This window comes from Egretta garzetta, unplaced genomic scaffold, assembly GCF_000687185.1.
Source record: "Egretta garzetta isolate BGI_Z169 unplaced genomic scaffold, ASM68718v1 scaffold94, whole genome shotgun sequence".
Taxonomy (NCBI): domain Eukaryota; kingdom Metazoa; phylum Chordata; class Aves; order Pelecaniformes; family Ardeidae; genus Egretta; species Egretta garzetta.
In genome coordinates, this window is record NW_009259683.1 from 3,339,033 (window position 1) to 3,363,130 (window position 24,098).

Below are 24,098 nucleotides of genomic sequence, written 5' to 3' on the forward strand. Positions count from 1 at the left end.
GCGCCCCCCTGCCCCCCCGGGTCCGGCTGCTGCGGCGGCGGCAAGCGGGTCCTTCGGCGCCTGCAGCGTTACCCCACACCTGCCCAGCCACCCCCGTGGGTTTTTTCATGCGTGGCATCTCCATTCCACTGCCATTGTCCATCCACCAAGTGGCACTGTTGTGTAGAGAGAAAAAAGCAGCTTCGCTTCATCGCTCCCCAAGCGCGCTGTGCGTGGTGGCCCTTTGGTTCCATTCACCGGCATCCGTCTTCGTTAAAAATGTGTCTTTGCCTCGTACTTTGTAATCCATTTCACACTTTGTCATGTGGAGCGATTCGAGTACCGGTGTCTCTTTTAGTTGCGTTCCTTCCCTGTTGCTATATTTGAGGCAGGTATTTTGAGCTGAACATCTACTTTAATGCTCTTGCCTAAAGAGGAGCTTACCTGCCTCCGCCTGAAATAATAAGCATTTGTGCGATGAAATGGTTTGAATAAATTTTAGAAGTGCTGGAAGCCTTTGTTCCAGTTTCAATGTAGGAGAAAAAGGAGAACTAATTTATCTGAAGTTTAAAAGTTTTATAAAACTCATATAATTCCTTTTGCAGATTTTAATACTCTACATCCTGACTATGGCAAATGCAAAGTAATAGATGAGCAGATCTGAGTGGTTTTGAATTATAGATCGTGCCTTACTTCTGTTCTTCTTGGTATCTTTGTCCTTGCTCTCCTTCTAACTATGAAAGCTATTCTTTTCCTCTGTAGGAGCTGTATCATCATTGCTGTATGCCTTTTGTGCATGTTTTCTCTGACTTTTCCTATATTTTAGTAGAGGCCTCCAAAGTTCATGGTTATCTCCCCTATAAATTAACTCAAACTTAGTAAGACCTTCAGCTTGCTTTTCTTTCATCATAAGCCTTCTCTGCTCCTCTCATCATCATCTTTTATTTTATTATAAATGCATTACAGATCGCATTACATTTAAACTTTCCTCCTTCTTTTCAAAACATTTCATGTCTCCACCCTCTGCCCTGCCAGCAATACGAACAGTTCAGTCCCTTTTCCCACCACCGCATCCCTGTATTTTCCAAATGGTTTTGAGGCAGAGCAGTATCATTAGCAACAGGCAAGTGGTGAGGCCAGTTAGAAGCCAGCACACGGAGGTAATGCTGCTCCTTTTCGCCTCAGAAGGGGATGTATTTTTAGTGCATGAAATCCTGTGCATCATTACTGTGAACTATTTATGCATTTCAGTGTGCACATATATATATATTTTTGAGACATCCTATGCAGTAATGTGTTCTGACTACTGCTTACGTCAGGGATCCTTAGCTATTTGTTCTGTGTGCCTCGTAAGGGTTTATTTGATTTCCGTGCTTGTGATTTCTTCAGCCTGTTTCATGTAGGCTTTAGGACCCTCTGGTATATGCTTGGATAGTCAGAGATTCGATTTCGCTAATCTTCTTTTGAGGAGGCATAATGTATTTATCTGAGATTGATAGAATGAGCAGAGGAAAATGAAGTTCTGATTCGGTGATGTTCTCAGGTTGCCGATTAAGCTGCTAAAGAAGGAGATGAGTTTGGTTAGTTATTAACTGTACTTTATTGCATCATTTCATACATTTTGATTGTATGTGGAGGGTAAGAGTTCTGTTGGGGGTTTTTTACCTTTTTTTTTTCCTGAGGAATTAGAAAACTAGAAACCCTCTCAAATGACCTTTTTATTGAGCTACTGAGTGAGAAGAACATGTCATACTGCTTAATAAGAAAAATATGGAATCAGTGAGACACACAGCAAAGGAGATACAAATGGCATTTTGTGTAATCCTCCCCGAGAAATCTCTGCATTGGTGCTACAGTGTTATTTCCAAAGTCACGTGAGGGTTGTTAATGCCTCAGAAATCAGTGCACACATAATACATCTGAAAGACTTCAAAAGCATCATGGTGACTTCAGGTAACTGTTCTTGCAGCATCTCCACCAAACTTCTGTGTTGCAAAAACGATAGGTGGCTTTTTTGTCACATAGGGGAAAACACGTATGATTGGTGTGATTTGTCTTTCAGCTTCCCTCTTTACAGTTGTAAAAATGATGACTCCCCTGGAAATTGGAAAAGCCTATCACAATCCAAGAACTCTGCTTTATGACTTGCAACACACTAATTATTCATAAGTACTGTTCTTTTTGTCTTGCTTAATTCTTAATCAGATCCCCAAATAATCTGTGTCACAGTGCTGTTCACAGCGTTGGAGTCAGAGTAAAAATTTACTGTTTCCAGATGATAATTTTCTCAGATTTGCTTATTCACGCAGAAGGATCAGGTGCATCCTAAGCTTTCTTCTTACCTGGGTATAAAACATACAGAAATAGTATTTTTATTGCTTCTGTTTTACTGCATCTCTATATTATTTTCATTACATCTTGTATTGCTTTTATTTTTCATCTTCATTATATTTTATAGTCCCTACGAACCAGATTATTCAAAGCTCTTGGTTTTATTTGAGCAAGTTCCCTTTTAGGACAGTTGTATTGTTCTGTCCACAAAATCCCAGCTATGCATATTTGTTCCCTTGTTTCGTTATGCAAGTAGTTGCATATTCCATTCCTCTAAACTGTGATCCATCTTTTGAAGGGTAGCTGTTTTGTAAGCAAAGCGGTGGCTGTAAGGATAGCTCTCTGTCTTTTCAATTTCCTATTATATTTTGGACTATTTTTCCTTAGAGCTGAAAGACATAGGAAAAAAAAAATCCTTACACATTGTTTTTCCTTCATTTTACCAAGCTGCATTATTTCATGTACGTGGATTCCTTAAATATATTTAAAGTGTCCCTCTCTCAATATTATCTGTGAAATTCTACCACATAATATGCTTATTTGCAGATGAAGTGGGTTAAGCACAGGCCATGCAGTGGAGGAGTATGTGAAAAACATACATTGCTCCTTGTTTGACTTTTTTTTGTTTGTTGTTTTAATCTTGATCCTATGTGGAAGATATCTTCTTATAACTAGGATGGGAAAGACATTTAGTCTGATTGACGCATAATAAAATATTTTTTCATTGTACTTTATTCTGTCCACCAAATAGATTTTTTTTGTCTAGCATTTATATCGGCTGCTCTGGCTTAGCTGTGTGAATTTCTTTTATAAATGCTTTATTTGCTAAAATATGTAATTTCCTCTGTTCCAAAACTATTTTAAGTTTTACCTACTGTAAAACCACACTTCCATTGTAAATTGCCGCTATGAAATGCATAAAAAGTCTCCTTCTTACATAAAGGCAACTGTAAGGATAATGGTGTTGCCAAGTGACATGATTTTATCCTAAAATTAGAAATCTAAAAACTTCCTTGTGGCTGAATTATTTCCACTGTTTGCCACGCAATGTTTTCTCCTTTTCAATTTCTAGAATTATTTACAGAATTGGAGATTCATGTTCACTTAATTAATGTGCATCCCATTTCTCTTGAAAATATGAAGGCAATAGTTAAGTGAGATCTTACAGCCTCCATCTCCTGCATTTTAAGGAAGCTGTTCAGACTAAGCAGTAGGTGATAAGTGACTAAAGGAGGGCTGGGAAGAAACAGAAAAAAGCAGTTGAATGAAGTTGGTGGGAAGGGAAGAATATGTAAAGGAAAAACTTGGAATAAGAAAGCCACTGAAGCAGAAAAGGCAATGTGGAAGAAGAAGAGGAGGCAGACAGAAGAAGGTCCGCAAGAGTGTAAGAAGCAGGACATAAAGTGTAGGACGATCATGGGATAGAAGAGCAAAATCAGGCAGGGGAGAATGAAGGAGAAGGTGGGAAGCAGTTTATATGCCAATTTTCTTCCAGAAAACATTGAGAATGTTAAACCCAGATCCTTTCTTGGGTTTTCTCCTTTTTGGTCTGTTTTGTCACATATGATGTTTTATTCTTTGCTAGTTCCATCTCTTTGCATTTAACAGTCTTCTTGCTAAGATGACATTTTAAATAGATCTGTATTTATTCCCTTAAGAAACTGTGAATCGCTGCTTTAATGTGGCTGCGGCTGTGCAATATATGCTGCGTAGGTCAAACACTGCAGAGAACTTGGCTCAGGCTCTGTCCCCACCCGGCAGGTGGCCGAGCATGGCACTGCTGACTTCCACACCACTTCGAGGACAGTTACCATTCTAGTTCTTAAATGACTGAATTAAGTTAAGATATTTCTGTATGAGTAGGTTTTGCTAGTTGTTTGCTTTTGTTTAAAATGTTTGATCTCAACAGAGCTGGTCTCCTTTTGTATCTAAATCTGAATTTCTTTCTGTGTTTTCTGTAGCCTTTCCTGCTTCTATTTTCTTTCATTTCTTTGGCTTTTAGTTTTCTTTTATTTCTCTAGAAGAAGAAAAATAGAACAGAAAAAAATAGAAAGGAAGTATTTCTTTTATTTCTCTTCTCATCGGGGAAGACCGCAGTGCATAATGAAGGGGAGACTAACCCATTCCCGAAAAGGAGTTGGTTTCATATTTTCAAATACATGGTAGCTCATCCACAATGACTAAACACTAAATACATCGTGAGGTCTGTGCAATAATCCATGGCGTATCTGGGAGTAAAACTGGCATAGAGGGTAGGAGCAGCTCAGAGGAAAGAATGATGACCACTGGCATCTACGAGGGAGGTGGTTTCGAATTCGATCACAACCTTGCGAAGGAGATGAAGCTGCCCTTGTGACATCTGAACGATTTAGTTGCAGGGGACCATCCTTGATGCTATAGATGGTAGCATGAAAAGCATACCAAAAACAAAGGAAAGGAAAAAGGGAGAACATAAACAGGCTCATCAGAATAGCCAACAAAACAAGAAAAGAGAATAATTCTAGAACTTTAGTTGCATGTGCTATTTCACTTTTCAGAACGGAAAATTCTAGAGTTGCATTGTGTCACACTGGATTGACTTCCTCATAAACCTAACTGAAAGGTTTTTTTAAGACTAGCATCTGTCCTAATGCAACATTCTTTTGAAAGTTAATGAGAACTGACATATTAATTGGTTTTTCTTCTGGAGTTATTAAAAATAAAATTTTAAGTTAAATATTTTAAAACACTTTGTGGGCCTCAGCTGGAACAAATGGTCCTTACCAAAGACTGCCTGACTGCATACAGTGTCATGGTAAAAGATCCGAGGCACCTACCCAGATGTCTTCACTAAGACAGTGGACAACACTAAATTCTTTTGAAAAGCTGCATGAAATACCAATATGTAAATATTAAGTAGACTTCATCAAAATTTCTGTTAGATAGAAATGGCCTTAAAATTTGAAGCATGTGAACTTACATACTTTCCTGAACTTAGGTTACTTTTTCCTGTTCTAAGTCTAGATATCATCATCTACATGTTCAATGCTCAACTCATTCTTGGAATCTGACATTCTTGTTCTTAGCTTTCTTTGCCAAGTTTTATAGTTTATTTGTTGAGAGAAAAAGGATTTCCTTAGCAGTGTTGATGACATCAGATTTTTTTTTTTGTTACAAGATGGTACTTTTGCTCATTATGCTGCACAGGGAGGAGAAGGCCCTCAGTCTATGAATATAATGGAGTATATATACTGAGATCGTATTTATATATAGAAATATATATATTGTTTAGCATATATATATACACACTATATATAGTACGTTTGTATCTATATCTATATATATACTAAGATTTTGTATTTTTCTCTCACACAAAAATTAAGTTCCATGTATATCAGAATAGTCTGTCAATCTCACAGTGCATGCTGACACACTTCAACATTTCATTCTGTGTTGAGTTGTCTGTGAATCTCAGTGAATGTCAATTGAGACAAGGAAATATTTACAGGGAAAAGAAGATGTCCATTGATTAATTCTTTTGTTACTTTATACTTGCTTTGCAGGCCAAAGTTCAAAAAACATCAGCTCATCCCCAAGCATAGAGAGCTTGTCTGGAGGACGTGAATTTACAGGATCTCCACCATTGTCTGCATCAAAAAAGGATTCCTTTTTCAGTACAATCTCCCGCTCCCGTTCCCAAAGCAAAACTATGAGCAGAAAAGAATCGGTGAGTTCTTTAACTTATTAAGCTATTTTAATGTCACACTGCGTTACTTGTTAGAGCCAATCATTTCTCCCATTCATTAAGCACTTGCACTTGAAAATGTTTCCCTAAGCACACATTAATGGCAAAAGCTATTTCAACTGTTTCTGTTGAGTAATATCTCCATTATGGCTTCCATTCCGTAATCCTACCTGAAATGAAACTGTGAAAGGGCCTGTTGCCTCTGAGAAAGAGGAGAGAAGTTCTATAAGTTTAATTGCTTCATTAGACTTCTGGTGTAATCCTGAAGTTAATAAACAGTTCAGTGGGGAGCACAAATGCTCAGCAGATCCAAACATGTCCATCTGTTGTCCCTGAAATTCCTTAATACATCAGAGGTTTCCCAGTGTCTGTAGCATCTGTAGTCTGCAGTCACATTTCTATTTCTTGCACAGCCCTGACCTTCCATTTGGCCACAAGAAACTATTATTTAAACTTATTGTGTCCATCCAAGAAAATCTGCTCTTATCATGGGTGTGTTCCAAAGAAATTCTCATCCCATCAAAAGTATTTTAGGAGCACTACTCTGGTAAACTTCATGTGCCACGGAGCAGGAGGATTCTTCTTTATTTTATATATACATTTCCCATTGTCTTTCTGCTGAGTAGTAACCAGCTACGCAGTAAATGGAAAAAGTTGTATTTTTTGTAAGGTGAAGGCATAGTGGTTTTCTCCATTTCATTTTCACAAATGTATGTTCATATAACTTCCTATTGATTTCAATAAATAGGAATTGCAATAGCAATATTTTTATATTACAGCATTCTTCAGGTGTTCGGAGGTAAATAGCGTGCAGAAGTTTAATTAGAACATCTCAGCATTTTTGGTTTTAAACAGCAGAATCCTTGTTAAGTCCCATCATATTTTAAATTTGATATTTGAAATGTTCTAATGAAATGCACAACATCTTTCAGGTTTTGTTCACTGAGAGAGAGGGTTTCATTCTTGTTCCACATGCTTTAATGTTGCCTAAAGAAAAGCTGTGTTTTGTGGTTAGTCAACAAGAAGCTATAATTTTGCGTTTTGCCCATTTCAGATATATTGAATTGAATTTAAAGCAAAACCAACAACTTAATATCTCTCTGCTTGTCCTCATGAATTGAAGAAAAATAAATATACCAATACTGAAATTTTCTTTTTATGTGGTTTAACAAGATCTAAATCCAGCTTTCGTTTGCAACTATTTTCCAGGCCAGAACTCGGGTTTTTTGCACTAATAGAGTTTAAGAATAATTCCTCCTTAGTTCTCTAATTGGAGGCACAGAAGAATTTCCCATTATAATATTCATACTCATTTCAAACCAGTAACAATTAACACGTTTTTCCAGTAAATAATTTCCCAAATTTGTGATATTTTATGAATGGTTTTTTCAGGGATTTTGGACAAAGAAGCATTCATTGGAACAGATTTTAAGTCCTTATGATAATTTTCAGTAGATTGGTAATCATGATAAACTAAACAGAGCATAAGTTTAAAAAAAAAACCACACTTTTGAACTGTGATATATGCTTTATATTGTAACATTTCAAGATTAAAAAGCTAGAAAAGGTTTTAGGCTACCAAAATCTATTTCCTTACATTCAATTTTTGACTGACCTTTAACAGAGGGAAAAAGAATTTGTAGCAGCTCCAAGAGGAAAAGGTTTGTTTAAATCCGTTCTCTGTTGCTCAAGATGATGTTTGTTTTGTTTTCCTGTAAACTTCATGATACCTGGTTTTCCATGTAGAGAAGAAAACTATAAAGACTTCATCCTGAGGTCCCAAAATAGTTGCATCAGCATGCTCCAGTCTCATAGTTGCTTCATTTACAGATGTTTTCTGGAGGCAAAAGACAACTTGAAAACGTAATGGGGTCACATCTTTGTTTTATTTGTAAAGCTGAACTGGTCCACATTTTTACATTTGTCTCTAATAATTATACAGATTAGGTTGTTAAGTATTGGGGAAATTACCTTTGTTGGAACACGGCCATGTATTAATCACTTCATAAAAAGATGCTTTTAAAATCAGTCATTCTTGGTGTAATGGATGAAAGAGGATCCATTTCCCCTTCATCTTTGTAATTCTAATTAATGCCCTTCCCAAGGAAAGCGGAAGTCAAATACATATTTAGAAAATGTCCTTCAACATAGAGTTAAGAGAAGTGCTTTTCACAGAACAGAGGACATTACTGTAACATTGTCATGGAATGAATAGGAATGTTGTCATAGCAGGTCACACCTGGAGTAGTGTGGGCTCCCCAGTACAAGAGAGACATGGACATGCTGGAGAGAGTCCAGGGAAGGGCCACAAAGGTGATGAAAGGACTGTGGCACCTCTCCTGTGAGGAAAGGCTGAGAGAGATGGGACTGGTAAGCCTGGAGGAGGCTCGGGGAGATCTCATCAATGTGTATAAATACCTGAAGGGAGGGTGTGGAGACAACGGAGCCAGGCTCTTTGCAGTAGTGCCCAGTGACGGGGGACCAGAGGCAGTGGGCATGAACTGAAACACAGCAGGCTCCATCTGAACACCAGGAAACACCTTTTCACTGTGAGAGTGACCAAGCACTGGCACAGATTGCCGAAGGAGGTTGTGCAGTCTCCAACCTTGGAGATGTCCAGAAGCCAGGAGACAGTCCTGGGCAGCCTGCTCTAGATGGCCCTGCTTGAGCAGGGGGTTGGACAAGATGTCCTTCTGTGGTCCCTTCCAACCTCAACCATTCTGTGATTCTGTGACAGGATAAACTGGAAGGAGACTTGTCTAAATTCTTTCTTTCCTAAAGCCAATCCAACAAGTTGGACTTTCTCTGGGAGAGTTGTGGTCAAAATTAATACTTAAATTGATTCGTTGCCTCCAGGAATAGCATGTGTCCATTTCTCATATTAAGGACTTCTTAAGGTAGTACATTTACGTTATATTTAGTCTTCTAGATCTTTTTTCCCCTCTCAAATGCAAAGATCAATGGAATGACTTTTTTACTGCTGTTGTCAGAAACAGATGTCCTCTGTTTTATTCAGTTAAGGAAATGAATCTACAGCCTCAGGGCTGAATGCACAATATCAGATCATGTTTTGGCAGTCCATGGCAGCCTGATGTTTTTCATGTTACTGTTGCGTGGCACTCAGCTGTATGTTAACATGAGACCCACCAAATACGTTTGAAAGTCTGTTTTGTGCTCGGCAGTGAGATGGTTCCCTACCTCTTTATACAGCTTACAGCTTTCTGACAGGAATAAATTAGATTGCAGTTTCTGGAGCTGTCTTCCCGTAAACAAGAGCAGGAACATATAATGCACTCCAGTGCTTGTTACCTTCTGGCTGGGCCAGTTTTGCTGGAATAAAGTCGTAGAAAATTTCCTCTCATACCCTGCCTACTGCCCTCTGCTTTTCAGCAGAGTTGGGAAATTGAGTGCATTTGTGGTCCGTTTATTTCTCATTATGTTTACGTCTCCAGCAACCGTGAAGGAGAGTCTACCCCTATTTTTGGCAAATAGCAAAGCTGCTTAGACCTTGATTCTGGCAAATATGGTTGGCTGGTCTCAGTTTCTGGCAGAACGTTCTATAAATTGCTTTCAGCCATAGAGATGTGCCAGAGAGGGAATTTTGAGTTGAACAATATAAACATTTTAAAAACTTTCATTAAAAAAATGCAGGAGAAAGATGGTTTTGACTGAAAAGAAAGTTTGAGAAACTGTATATTTTAATAAGTAAATTTCTACATAAAAGGTTTCAAGTTAAGAAAAATCAAATTATCCATTTGGAAAAAATGTTTGTTAAAAAATTCCCACGAAGGAAACATTTCTAAGGAAAATCTGGAGCAGTTTGCTTGCTTTGCTAGAATAATTTACAAAGATGGTCAATCAGAACCCTCATTTCTTAGCAAAAAAAATCCTGAACAGAAGTGTCATGCATCCTGCTGGTTTTGATTGCAGAGACTTTTTAATTAAATCAAATTTGACAACATATGCTGTTGTCCCCACAAGCAGGTAGAAACAACTGTTGCTGTCTGTGATTTACATAGCTAGCCTGACTGATTTGAAGTTAGTTATGAGTACCCCTACAGGTTAGAAAATTAATGTATGACATTATTTTCAATTAAATAGGCATCTGCTCTACTGATTTAGGAACCTGATTTTAGGCATGCAAGCTTGACAGTCTTGCTCAAGTAGAAGTAGTATATGAAAATCAAAGAGATAATAAAACAAATACTAGACAACCACACACAAAAAATCATGCATGAGTGTGCCTTTTGTGCATGGTACACATCTTGGAGATTTTTTTTATTCCCATATGTCTTTTCCCTGCTTATTATTTTTAAAATCTCTTTAAAAGGTTTTAAGCAAAATATTTGTCAGTCCATACTTACCAATGCCAAACATTTATTTGGAAATACAAATGCTATGATGAAACGTCCTTTTTTAATTAAGCATCTTAAAATGTGCCCAGAATAAGTTAGTGTCTGTGTACAACAGCCAGTTGCCTGATCATTATGTTGGATTTGTTAGGCCTTAAGCTAAAGACATGATGATTATTCTCAGTGCCATTAAGCTTAACGAACTTCAGTGCCTTAACGTTTAAGTGCAGTTAATACCGTAGGGCATTTGTCTTCCTTATTTTGATGTGATAGGCCAATTGAGACACCTGAAAAATACAAGTAATTTAGTACTTCATTGCTTGTCTAATTTTAGGGATAGATGAAAAGAATATTAAATCTGCGATGCTGCCAGGTCATGTGAACAGAGCTCGTAGAAAAACCTCTGAGATATTTTGGAAGTGTGATTCTTTTCTCAGTTGCCTTCCTCGGGCTCCCACAACATGCTGTAACTCAAGTGAAAGAGCTGAAAACAGCACAAGGAAAAATAAGCTGCCTTTTAGAGTTTTTTATTAGAAATACTTGCAAGTTTCATATAATTTAGTAAAACGACAGCTGTATGCATGAGTGGCAGCTTTGAATCCTAATGCTCCTTATCATTTTTGGAGTGATTCATTTCAGGGAAAAGAAACTGTACTGTGATAAAAAGAGGAAGTTAATTGCTTAGGAAAAAAGATGAATAAAAACCCAAGTGGCTCTGCAGTGCTTTTTCTGTCATATTATGAGCAATAAACATGTATACAGAACAGATCTGTGGGGCCATTTGGAAGATTTTAAAAATGTCAATGTAAACTGTTGTCTTTCTCCAGTACGAGAGATTCAGATGTGTGCCGCTGAATTATACTTGCCAGTAACTTCTGCACAGAGGCAAATTAGAAAGAGATAATTTGGAAGAAGGCAGTAAGCACTTTTTTAAAATATTCAGCAGCCCTTTAAAACTGTCAGGGAAAATTTATAAAAATACCAAAATCATGACTGAATGAGACTATCAGCAATGTTTACAAAAGGGTCAAACTGACTTAGGAGCCAAGCAGTCTTATCCTTCACTCCACAGCAATCACATTACCAGCAGCAGGTACAGGACTTGCTCTGCGCATCCTCTTTCCATGCACTAATCATGAAGTTAATGTTTCAGCATCCCAGTGGCAAAGGAAAATACTTCTGAAGATCTATGTTGGTGGTTTGAGCTGCCCTTTTTTCCTTTTCAGTAGAAACCTCATCCCTTCATCCTGCTCTTTTAAGATAACACCACAAAATTACTGTCCATTTCTGTGAGGAGCTGAGAGACCTGTACTGAACTCCCAACAAAAACATGGACATGGATGAGAAACATCTCTCTAAATCAGGCTATTGTTTTAGTTGGGCGTTTTTTTGAGCGGAAAGGGTTTCTGTGTTTGGGAGCTTTTTTTCCCACCAAAATAAATTGTAGGTATGTGTTTAATAGCTTGATTCTTATTTTTGTCTGTGTTTGGTTAAATCAAATCATTCCCTATAAAAACAACAAAACTCATGTTTCTGTTCTTTTAACAATGTTGCATAAATAGTGTATATTTACAGTCCCTGCATAATCACTATACTTATGTTTTACCCTCCTTAAACTCTGAACAATGTAATCAGGGATTCTAAAAACCCTAAATAATAAGATCCTGCTCTGGTCTGCATCCTCAGTCATGTTAGGAATCATTTCAAAGGTCAAATACAGCCAGCCTGAAGAGAGAAGGGCTTAGTGAAACTTTTTTTGAAACTGATGCTTAAAAAGAATTTAACTGAGTATGAGTTCAGCAAAGGGTATACTTTGAGAGTCCTTCATAAAGGATTGTGTGTATGTTGAACTGTTTGTATATTGAAATGCTCATTCGGGCAGCAAAATTAAGCAGCGTAATTTCATAAGTACATCACACCTAATCAACCATGTCAGTAACATTCAACCAAGTACTTTAGTAATATAATATTGAAGCATGGAGCATGAACTTTATTCATTGCAGAATATCTATATATTAATCATTCCATATCCATATGCATTCAAGAATACTTACCGCATTGTTTCAGAGAGCTCTAAAATCGTAAGATGGTGGGGTTTTTTCCTCTGCTCACATTTCTCTTACGTTTGCTGTAGTGGGCTTATGCAGTCTTAAAGGCCAGCAATGTGCATACCAGATAGGCAGAAAATCCTTCAGATGTGATACTGAAACAAAATGGAGGAAATGGGATTCTCATTCATATATGTGTTTATTTATAGCTATTTCCAAAATACGTCTAAATTAATATCTCAGTTTTATTATTTATGAAGAAATATTCCAATGTGATTAAGTCAACAATGTCACCAGCAGCACTGACAGAAAACTTTTATCGCCATTTCTGTTCAAAGGGATAATTTCTATTACACTACAGCTCTTTCTGTTCTTATCTGTTCCCTTATCAAGTGAAATACTACCGATTTTCTCAGTTGTTCAGTGCCTACCCATCCGCAATCAGTTATGCAAAATGTTTTGCATTCCATAGATCTTCCAGCTTTTCATGTTTTTTGTTTTTCAGCTGTCTCTTGGCAGTCCCATAGGGCAGTGCCAGCAGGTGGACTTGTGCAGGCAGCAGGTAGATAAGTCCCACTTGTCTTGTGTCTGCTTGAAAAAGAGGTTTCTTTCCATCCCTACTTTATCTTGTCTCTAGGCAAGACCTGTCTCCACTATTCATGTTTATCCTTCTCCATCTTCCTGCTAAGGAGAGATTATCCAAGCATAGGAGTGGGGTATTTTTAAGAGGAAAATACAGCCAGGTTAGTTGAAAACAAGTCCTGCTCTTGCTCCAGTAGCACAGTTGCTGGTTTCTAGTTCTGTGACAGTGAGGCTGAAGCACCTGGAAGCTGTTCCAGTAATAGGTTTGACAGTGGGAGCTGCTTTGGAAAATATCCAAGCCCATGGTCCTTTGCCACTAACGTCTCCAGGCAAGGTGGGGCGCGGCAAACTAAGCCGACTCCAACAGCGCGACACTGGCAAATTGACTTTGAACTGTTTAAGATGGAAATTCAACAGCAGGACCTGGTGTTTAGAAGCTGTGAGCCAGAGTTTCAGCTATATTCAGGATTTTAATTGAAATGAAATGGATCTGTCAGGGGGCTAGGGAGATCCTCTCAGGTTCCATCTTTCACTTTCTTCCAAATGTCACTATATGTAAATATTTTAGCTTTGTTTTAAGACACAATAAATCAAATAAATAGATAATTATACATCAACACAATGAAACAGATATTTTGCCTCACTCACTAGTTTTCTTAATAGACATTATAAATAAATTTTTATTATAAATAAATATTTTTTATCTTGCTGTCCTCATAAAACTTGAGGACAAGGAAGAGGAACAGAGAGTTATTCTAATTTGGGAGAAGAGGAGAAATAGCTGACCACAAATTCTTATTTCTTATATTTCAGAAAAGCTACAGATACATAATGCATTAAAATGCACATGTATATGTATTTCACCCATCTTCAAATTTAAAAAGAGTAAGAAAAACATAAATTTTTTGTATTTAAAAAATGTGGGTGTCCCTGAACAATGCTAACTCTCGAGTGTTAGAAATTTAGATGTTGGAAGAGAGAGTTCTTGGGTCATTGGCTTCTGAATCAGAGTTGCAACCCTTTCAGTGTTGTTGGGGTTTGTTCACTGTTTTATGGTGTTTTTTTAAACTACAGAAAGGCTGGAATTTTATTTATTCATTGCATCCTTTACCAATAATCTGTTGGTTCTGTTTACATGTGCATAGCTTGGGAAAGCATTGTGCAATGCCATCCCTTTCTGTGTTGTTACCAAAAGCACACAGAGGAAGTCAGGATTGTAATAATGCCCAAAAATATGTGTCTTTGCAGGTGAATGCCTTCTAGCGTTTTCATTTATTGGCAAATTCGTCTTGGTCTTATTCTAGTCGAACATTTTTACCTGTATCGTAAAATTCCTTTCTTGTTTTTGATACTTGTTTCCAATCAGAGCCCTCTGAACCAAATAACTTTTTTTTTTTTTTTCCAGTGTACGTGCATAACCTGTTTTAGTTTGACTCCTAGGACAACAGATATTTTGTTGACCTTTCTTTCATCCTTCATTTTATTTTCTTATTTTTCTCAGTCCCATTCCCCCACCCCTTTCAGAGGGTTGTCATGGACATATGTTCACTAAGGATTACACAGTGGCAGTTCTGTTTCAGGTTTTAAAATAGGTAATTATTTTTCTGAACTTACTTTTTGAGCAGAAGAGGATGCATTGTGCCCTGAAATGTTTTAACTTTGACAGCCCTGTATTTTGAACCTAGACTTCTAGGAACGCTTTTTACCTAATTCATTTGTACTTACTGCAATGTATTTTGGGACATACAGTACTACCAGCAAGCAAAATTTCTGTGTTGGAAAGCAACAGGTCAAAGTAATGATAAGGCAGAGGATAAAAGAGAGAAAAAGTATGCTTCCATAGGTTTTGTATTCCCGTTATCCTTCTTTAAGGTGGATAACTACACCACCATTTCCTTCATTAATCTGACAGAGAACCTGTTTGTGCTTTAAGGGTTCTGATCTAGGAAAGCACTGAAATAAGTATGTAACTATCAGCACATATAAAGTCCTATAAGCTTGTAGGATTTATCTGAAAATACTGTGCTTAAAATGTTTAATGTAGATGAAAGTATATTCAAAATAATAAAAAAACCCTTGCACTTGTGAAGATGTGAAGAACACAAAACATGAGTAAGGTATATTTGGAAATATATTAAGGATGGGGATACTTCAGCTGGCACAGGGACACAGAAACTCTGGCAGGTAATTGTTCAGTGCAGGAAATCAGTGCATAACCTCTGCTTCTGCAGGAATTAATACCCAAGGGCAGTATCTGAACTTCTTTGTGTTCTCCCAGGGTGATATCTGAAATAATTCCAATTTGTGCAAACATTTTACAAGTAGCAAAATTCTCAATGTAAAAGTGACAATATATATCCCACCCCTGACTCTGATATGCTTGGTGAACTTGCATCTAATCATTTCATAGCCCCTTCCATGTAAAAGAAATTTTCTTTAAACTTCTGCAAAGCAAATGCGTTATGAAAACTCTCCTAAAAATTCCACCTTTCCATTGACAACAGTTTGGTTGCTAACATGCTGAAGCCGTGTCTATAAGACTGACTAATATAGCCATATTGTTTCCCTGTCCTCCCCATATGTGTGTCTGCAGCCATCTGTTGTCTCTTGGCTTACACTGGTAAGTCCTTTAGAGAAGCGGGTTTTTTCTTTATGTTTGTACGGCACCCAGCAGAGCAAGGTCTTGGTCCTGATGAGGGCCCATGAGCTATACAATTAAATAATAGGTAAGTTAAATTAGTAAAGTAAATAAATGACAATTTTGTTTTCAATTCCACTGTACGTAATGCATTATTCAAAACCAGTGGTTTCTGGTTTAAATGTCAGCATGTGCTGTAGATTATTCTGTGGCTGGTATAGATCATAAAAAAATGATGGGGGTGTCAACCAATATTCAGCTGCCGGGGGTTCAAGATTAAAAGGTTAAATCTTGTATTTAATTGTTAGATTAAAAAATGAAAGCTAAATAAAATCTCACAAAATGGAAACAGTAACCACTGCTTTTTACTCCAGGGAAATTTGCATAAAATTGGATGAGAAAGCAATTTATGCCACGTATCTGAACCTTGTTTGACATGTAAAAAGCTACCAATGTCCAAAAGGTATATTCTGTGCATATTTTATGAATAAACACTTAACTACTGGTAAGACCCTTAGAAAGTCCCTGGCTTCAGGATTTCCTTGTATCAATCTCATTTTTCTCATTATTTTGCTCTAAATGTTTCAATACCTCATCAGAATTATTTTCTAATTTGCTCTGCCAATTTGCCAAGAGCTCAGGGGATGTTCCCTTAGTGTTCTTACTATGAATATTGAAAGAATTGAAAATGCGACTGGGCAAATTAATATAGGAAAAGTCCAAAGGCTATTAGCTACAAAAAAACCCTGAGCTCTAGTTTGCTCATCTGCAAACCTGTGTAGCCTGGGAGAAGTATTCTGGGCAATACCATTGCATGTTTATATCATGACATACTTTTTGCATTACACTTTACCCAACCCATCTGTCCTTGTTTCAGTAGACCAGCATCAGACAAGACACCAAGAAGACTGGCCTGTTCCTCCAACACAGTTCTGTCGCTTTTTCTGTTATGTTTTTGTATTGGGTTTGTGTGGGCAGGTTTTGGTAGTGGGGGAGCTACAGGGGTGAATTCTGTGAGAAGCTGCCAGAAGCTTCCCCAATGTCCAATAGATCCAATGCCAGCTGGCTCCGAGACGGACCCGCCACTGGCGAAGGCCAAGCCCCTCAGCAACCATGGTAGTGCCTGTGGATAAATGTATTTAAGAAGGGGGAAAAAAAACCCTGAGCAGCTGCAGCTGGAGAGAGGAGTGAGGATATGTGAGAGGAGCAGCCCTGCAGGAGGAGGGGCAGGAGGTACTCCAGGCACCAGAGCAGAGATTGCCCTGCAGCCCCTGGTGCAGTCCATGGTGGGGCCAACTGTCCCCCTGCAGCCCATGGAGGTTATCAGTGGAGCAGATCTTCACTTGCAGCCCAGGGAGGACACCGGAGCAGGTGGATCCATCCTGAAGGAGGCTGTGACCCCAAAGGAAGCCCAGTCTGGAGCAGGGTTGCTGGCAGGACTTGTGACCCCAGGGGGGACCCACGCTGGAGCAGTCTGCTCCTGAAGGACTGCACCCCGTGGAAGGGACCCAGGCTGGAGCAGTTTGTGAAGAACTGCAGCCCGTGGGAAGGACTCGTGTTGGAGTAGTTCATGGAGGACTGTCTGCCGTAGGAGGGACCCCATGCTGGAGCAGGGGAGGAGTGCGAGGAGTCCTCCCCCTGAGGAGGAAGGAGCAGCAGGGACAATGTGGGATGAACTGACCCAAACCCCCATTCCCCATCCTCCTGTGCCTCTGGCAGGGGGGCGGTGGAGGACAGAGTGAATAACATTAAGCTAATTTCCCCAAGCTGAGTCTGTTTTGCCTGTGGTGGTAATTGCTGAGTGATCTCTCCCTTACCTTGACCCATGAGCCTTTTGTTATATTTTCTCCCCCTGTCCAGGTGAGGAGGGGGAGTGATAGAGCGGCTTTGGTGGGCACCTGGTGTCCAGCCCAGCACAGTTTTTAACCACAGTATTAATGCTCAAACCACTTAAATACCTTTAAATACTCTTGTCTTCAAAGGTAGTTTCTTTGCCTCTACGCTTAACACTTCGTGATGCTGCCATGTTAATTCATATTCAGAAGGATTCAGCTTTAACATGAGTGGAGTTCTGCCATTGTGAGTGTCCATGAATGAAGTGCTTGGACATATAAAGTTGTAAGCCTTTGACAACAGCTTACGCTTTCTTGAGTTTCTACATGGGTAAACCGGACAAAAATACAATGTTTTTTTCATTTCCTGAACAGTAAGACTGAAAATGAAATGTTAGTATGAAAGAAGGAAGTTACAGTCCTGATTTTGTGCATTCGTATTCCCTGTTTTCCAGCCCTTATACTTCTGTGTTAAGCTACATGTCATGTATTTGGGAGAAAACTTCTTTAAACTGACAAAAACAAGGTTGAAAAAGATCAGCTTCTTCCAAAACTGTATTTCTTCAGACCTTGGCTTGTGTAGGATGCTAAATTCCAGTGCCCTTACCCATGTCCACAAACCGTATTGCAGCTCGAAAAGTGATGAGCTGTAAAAGGATAGGATTACAATGTCAAAACTGTAAAACTTTCTGTAACCTGTTCTTGAAGGTGCTGACCACTTTCAGTTAGTCACAGCTGGTTTTCTGAAACAGTAAAATTTAATGAAAAACAGGGTATGGTAGAGGCATCACTGATCTCATAATGAGTTCAGGAGAGATGAAAGGATATAAAAAATTTATTTCCATAGCTATCTTTGTAAAGGTGAGAAGACAGATGAAAGGAAAGGTAATAAAAAGGGAAGAATGAGCTCTGGACAAATGGAGAGCACCAGAGCTGTATAGATTGGGGGGAAAAATAGCAAAGAAATGGCAAATAATTAATCATAAAGGAATTAGTTTTCATGGCAAAAGAAAAAAGGAAACAATGTAAGCAAAGTTCTGGATGTGAATAAGAAGAAAGATGAATATGAGAAACATAAATATAAGTCAAGTTTTTTGCAGTGTCAGTCTTGCCACAGGAAGGAAAATACTTGGAGATGTGTATATGGAGGCTCTCAGATAGAGTCTTGCTTGACTGGAGACACAAATACTACCCTGCTTTATATTGTTGGTGAAGTGTAAATCAATGTGGCATCACAAATAATCTACTTCCTTTTCATTCTCATATTCAATTCAAGATGCTACTGATTGTCTGTAAGGCTCGACATCATTTGGAATGTTGAAGGTGTGGAAAAGTTTTTTGAGGACCCTGGGACTAAATTTTCAGAAAGTATTATTCAGTTGTTTTTCTGCAAGATTGCATCATTAAATTTGCACATCTCGGTCTCCCATGTCTGATGCAGTGATTCCCTTGTTTGATTTGCTGCTTGATTTGGTTTTCTTCCTCATAATGCAGCTCCCAATATTAGAAAATGTTGAGCTTATATGCTTTATAGGACATGTTTGCTAAGTTGACATTGATTTTTTGTTTTGATTAGTTATTTAAATGATTGATTTTTATTTTGTGGTCAACTGGTTAACCTTTGAGAGCTGTGGCTGAATGAGTTTGAATCACTGTTCACGTGTTTCTGGCACTGTGTGTGTCAGATCAGCTGAAAGGTCGGTTTCTCGAGGAAGCATAGACCATAATGGTTTTCCCTTGACTTACATTTGGCCTGTTAAAAGAATTTATAAGTCTCTCTTCATGCATAAGAGAGATCAAATCAGCACTGCTATTTGTACACAAAATGGTATCCAGGATACTCACTTTTTCAGCACAGTGAAACACAAAAGTTGGCACTTGGAGAAAAGCACAGTGAATACTGTCTGGGCAAGAATCGAGAACATCTGCACAATGCTGGCTATAAATCAGTTGTTTCATCTGTTACTGCTAAAGAATTTTATTTTAGAATACTGAAAAAAATTGTCCTTTTTTCTGAAGGGCTTTGTGATGTTGCTGCTTACCTTTGCATAACATTAAAACATTCATAATTTGCAGAACAATTTTAGAAAGATACTGCGAAAAGATTAGTCTTAGAAATGTTGCTTAGAAGAGACCTCTGCTCAAGCTGCTACTTAGAGCAGGACAATCGCTAACATTGGATCAGGTCAGTGACTTTGAATAGAAACTCTACTGCTTCTATAAGTAACCTCTTCCAGCGCTGCACTGCTCTTCTAATGATGAATATTTTCCTAATGACCAATTTGAACCTTTTGAGGGGGATTTGGGGCAACAGTCCCTTCTATATCATCTGCCACTGCTTTGATTACATCATCTTTGTAGCTCCACGTAGTTGCAGGCTCCCAGCAGATCCTCCTTAGGCTCCTCTTTGCCAAAACAAACAAGCCCAGCTCCATCAGCCTGTCCTCTGGACCTGTAACCATCATAGTAGCTCTGCACTGGACCCTCCCCAGTTTCTCAACATCCTTCTTGAACTGGAGGCCCAATGCATTATTCAAGGTGAGGTCTCAGAAGCACTGAGTAGATGATGGTAATGACTTTCTTGGATCTGCTGACCACATTCCTCCTAATGTAGCCCAGTGCACTGTTTACATTATTCATTATAAGAGAACTTTATTAGTTTATAAACAACTCAGCAGTCACTGTAGCCTCCAGATCCTTTTCACCAGGCCTGAAAAATAGCAAGTTCCTTCCCTGTCTGCACTGGTGCATTGGGTTTTTTCTCCTCACGTGCAGAATTTTGCACTTACTGAAGTTCCTAAAATAGAAACCTCAAAAAGGATTCTTTTGCCTGGGTTTCTGGGGTCTCATGGTGTTTCTGAATTGAAGTTCTGCCAGTCAGCATGGCAGCCAGACCTCCCAGTCTTGCATCATCTGAAAGTCTACTGGGCGTACGTTTTTTATTCTCAAATGGGCTGTTGATGAAGATATTGAACAATATTTTCAGAGCAGGCCATTGGTTACTGTGCTCATTTCCAACCATCATATGGATGTCAAGCAATTGACTCTAGTCCTTGAGCTTGGGGTCTGACCAATTTTCAGCCTACCTACAACCCTTTCATTCAGTCGATACTTTCTCATATTATAAATGATGATGCTTTTGGAAATAATTGTCAAAAGCCTAACTAAAGTAACTCTCCCTTCATCTGCATGGCCAGCCATTTCATCATAGTGGGCAACCAGACTGGTCAAGCGTGATTTGCTCTTGGTAAATCCTTGTGACTTTTCTTGATCATTGTCTTGTCCCTTACATGTTGGAAATTGATTCCAAGAGGACATGCTCCACAATTTTTCCAAGGACTAAGGTGAGGCCAACTATCATATAGTTTCTTAGAATCATAGAATCATAGAATCACAGAATGTTTAGGGTTGGAAGGGACCACTAGTGGTCATCTAGTCCAACCCCCCTGCAGTGAGCAGGGACACTGCTGACTAGATCAGATTGCTCAGAGCCCCATCCAACCTGGCCTTGAATGTTTCCAGGGATGGGGCCTCCACTACCTCTCTGGGCAACCTGTTCCAGTGTTTTACCACCCTCATTGTAAAAAATTTCTTCCTTACCTCTAGCCTGAACCTACCCTGTTCTAGTTTAAAACCATTTCCCCTTGTCCTAACACAGCTGGCCCTATGAAAAAGACGTTCCCCATCTTTCCTATAGGCCCCCTTTAGGTACTGGAAGGCCGCAATCAGGTCTCCCCGTAGCCTCCTTTTCTCCAGGCTGAACAAGCCCAACTCTCTCAGCCTGTCCTCATAGGAGAGGTGCTCCAGCCCTCGGATCATTTTTGTAGCCCTCCTCTGGACCCGTTCCAACAGTTCCATGTCCTTCTTGTGCTGAGGGCTCCAGAGCTGGACGCAGTACTCCAGGTGAGGTCTCGCTCTTGGTAAATCCTTGTGACTTTTCTTGATCATTGTCTTGTCCCTTACATGTTGGAAATTGATTCCAAGAGGACATGCTCCACAATTTTTCCAAGGACTAAGGTGAGGCCAACTATCATATAGTTTCTTAGATCCTCCTTCTCACTTTTCTTTAATATGGATGTAAAATTAACCTTTCTCCAGTCATCAAGGATGTCCTGTAATAGCAGTGATTTTTCATGGATGATAGCTAGTGCTGTTGCAATCACATTGTCAGGTCTTTCAGCACCCATGGGTGTATCCCATGTGACCCCATGTATTTGAACACATACTGCTTGTTCAGGTATTTACCAACCTGTTGCCCCCCAACTCTGAGCCATCCCTCTCCTTCCCAAATTGCACATGCAGAAGTCTGGGAGCAGACTTTACCTAAAAAGCGAGAGGCAGAAATGTTAGTGAGTGCTGCAGCTTTTTCTGTATCATCCATCATTATCCTATCTCCCTTAGTAAGCAATAGACGTACATTTTCTTTGAACCTCCTTTTGCTGCTCTTGTACTTGTAAAATTGCTTTTTGTTACCCTTTAATGTACCCCATTAATTTTAGCTTCAGCTGGGTTTTGTCCTTCCTGGTTTTGTTCCTGTGCCCAAACAATAATTGTGTCCTTGTCCTGTGTTTCCTGGCATTGTTTCCATATATGTGCTCTCCATTTCCACCATTTCCATCTCCATATGTGCTTTTCCCATTTTAGTTCATCAAGAAGCTCCTTACTCAGCCAAGTGGACCTTCAGTGTACCTTCTCTGTATGTGCTGCTTCCTCACATATTTCTGGGTTAGGTCCCTGTTCTATGACAAAGTCCTCCCCACTAGTTTAGCAAGTCTGTTCACAAAGATGTTTGTCCCTCTCTTTGCCAGGTAGACCTATTTGCTAAGCTGTCTTTCCTCATCAAATTGAGTGCCACAAGCAAAATAGTTAAGGCCCAACTTGTGCAAACAAATATGTAGCCATAAGTGCTCTATTGGATACATCTGCTGCTATCCAGGCTTTTCTCTTTTGCCATATGATTAAAGAGAAACACCATCAGGATTCCTGTCACCTTCACCCTTGCTCAGAAGCCCTACAGTCACTTATGAACTGAAATGGTTTCACATCACCATGTCATTGGTGTATGCATGGATAAGCAGAAAAAAAGTCAGAACATTAGGTCACCCCAAACAGTCTTTTGGCAACACCACAAATTGAGGCTCCATGCAGGCAAGAAACCTCCTGAGTTGATGAGTGTGGCTGGAAGAGAGTCACCAACCACTCACTGTCACTCATCACTTTCTCTGGGTAGCGCTCTGATACGGTGTCCAGCCTGGAATCTTCCTCTGAGGAAGCTTTCTTTTTCCCTCTGCTGCCTGGGCCCTGCACTGCCGGACAGCCCTCCTGCTGCCCGAAGTCACAAGCTTCCAGTTTGCACCCTCTTAGGAGTGCATGTCTTCTTCCCACTGCATCTTGCCTGGGTCGCACCTTCCCTGCCTGTTGCATAAGCTTTTACACCTTAGAAAGATCCTGGCAATCACCTGTTTGCAGATGCAGTAGAACACACCTTCCTCTTCTTGCAGCTCCTCACCTGCCATTGCTGCAACTACAACAGAGCAAACCTCCCTCTGGGGAGGTCACCCTCAGGCGTCCATCTGCACCGCGGTTGCCACAGCGCTGCCGGTGACTACAGGGGCAGGGGTTATGTCTTGTAGCAAGTCATCACCATTTGGGTGTTGTCTTCTGATGCAAACAGCGCATCTGGGTCTGTGTGTGTCAGATATTAAGTTAACTGTCTTGCTTATTTGCACATCCCACTGGCAGCGCTCCTTGGTCCCCTTCGCAAGGGTGCCACGTAAGTCAGGAACTCCAAGTGCGTTCACTCGCCCCTGTGCAAGATTTCCCACTTGGCAATAAAGCTCCTGCACTGTCTGTGAGTTCCTGGCCACAGTACCCTCCCCCATGAGTGCTGGGTCTGCTGAACCTTTCTGCTCCCCATGCTGGATCCTAACAAGCTGAAAGAATGGTGGATGTAGTTTACTCAGCGCTGCTCTCACTTGCCAAAGAAGAGGTACTGTTGTATGGTTGAAAAGGTTAGTTTCAGAATCTGCTCAGGTAGATAGAGCAATCCAAAAGCATTTTAAGATCAATTTACTGCAGTTCTCGTCCATGAATAAGGAAAAATAGCCTGGGAAACATGGAAATATTTATTACCAGAAGTTGAATTTTCTTATTCACTTGTAGGAGGTAAACAGGGTTTCAATTACTGGCTAACGATTTTAGAATTTATGTTATTTTATAGTAAAATACTCAAATATCGTCACCTTCCCCTGTCTTAAAGCTGCACTTGCAGTGCAATCGCAATTTAAAATTTGTGGTAGATTATTTCTTGCAGTTCCTAGCTGTATGTATTAGGGAAAAGTCTTCTGCAGGGACATTGCTTGAATAGAAATATCAATGCAGGTACACTTGTATAGGCTGTGACAGAACTGCAGACTTTGAGTGAGGTTACTCTTTCAGCAACTATAAATTGGCAATAGAAAATCAATCCCTTTGAGGCTTAAGTGGTCAACATATAAGGTTGAGGAAAATAAGGTGAGAGTATATTCATATAAGGAAATGGCAAAGAAAAAAATGTTTAATGCCTGTAGATTGTAAGTGTGAGGAAAAAGTGTGTAGGAGAAAGTGATATTG

The 24,098-nt window shown here is 39.4% G+C and overlaps 1 protein-coding gene across 1 annotated transcript in view; it reads left to right on the forward strand.

The window, feature by feature from the left end:
- TBC1D5 (TBC1 domain family member 5) overlaps positions 1–24,098 on the forward strand; it is a 294,668-nt gene that overhangs the window by 244,238 nt on the left and 26,332 nt on the right. The window contains 1 exon segment of the mRNA XM_035894107.1: positions 5,853–6,016. Within this exon segment, the coding sequence (XP_035750000.1) occupies positions 5,853–6,016 (164 nt within the window).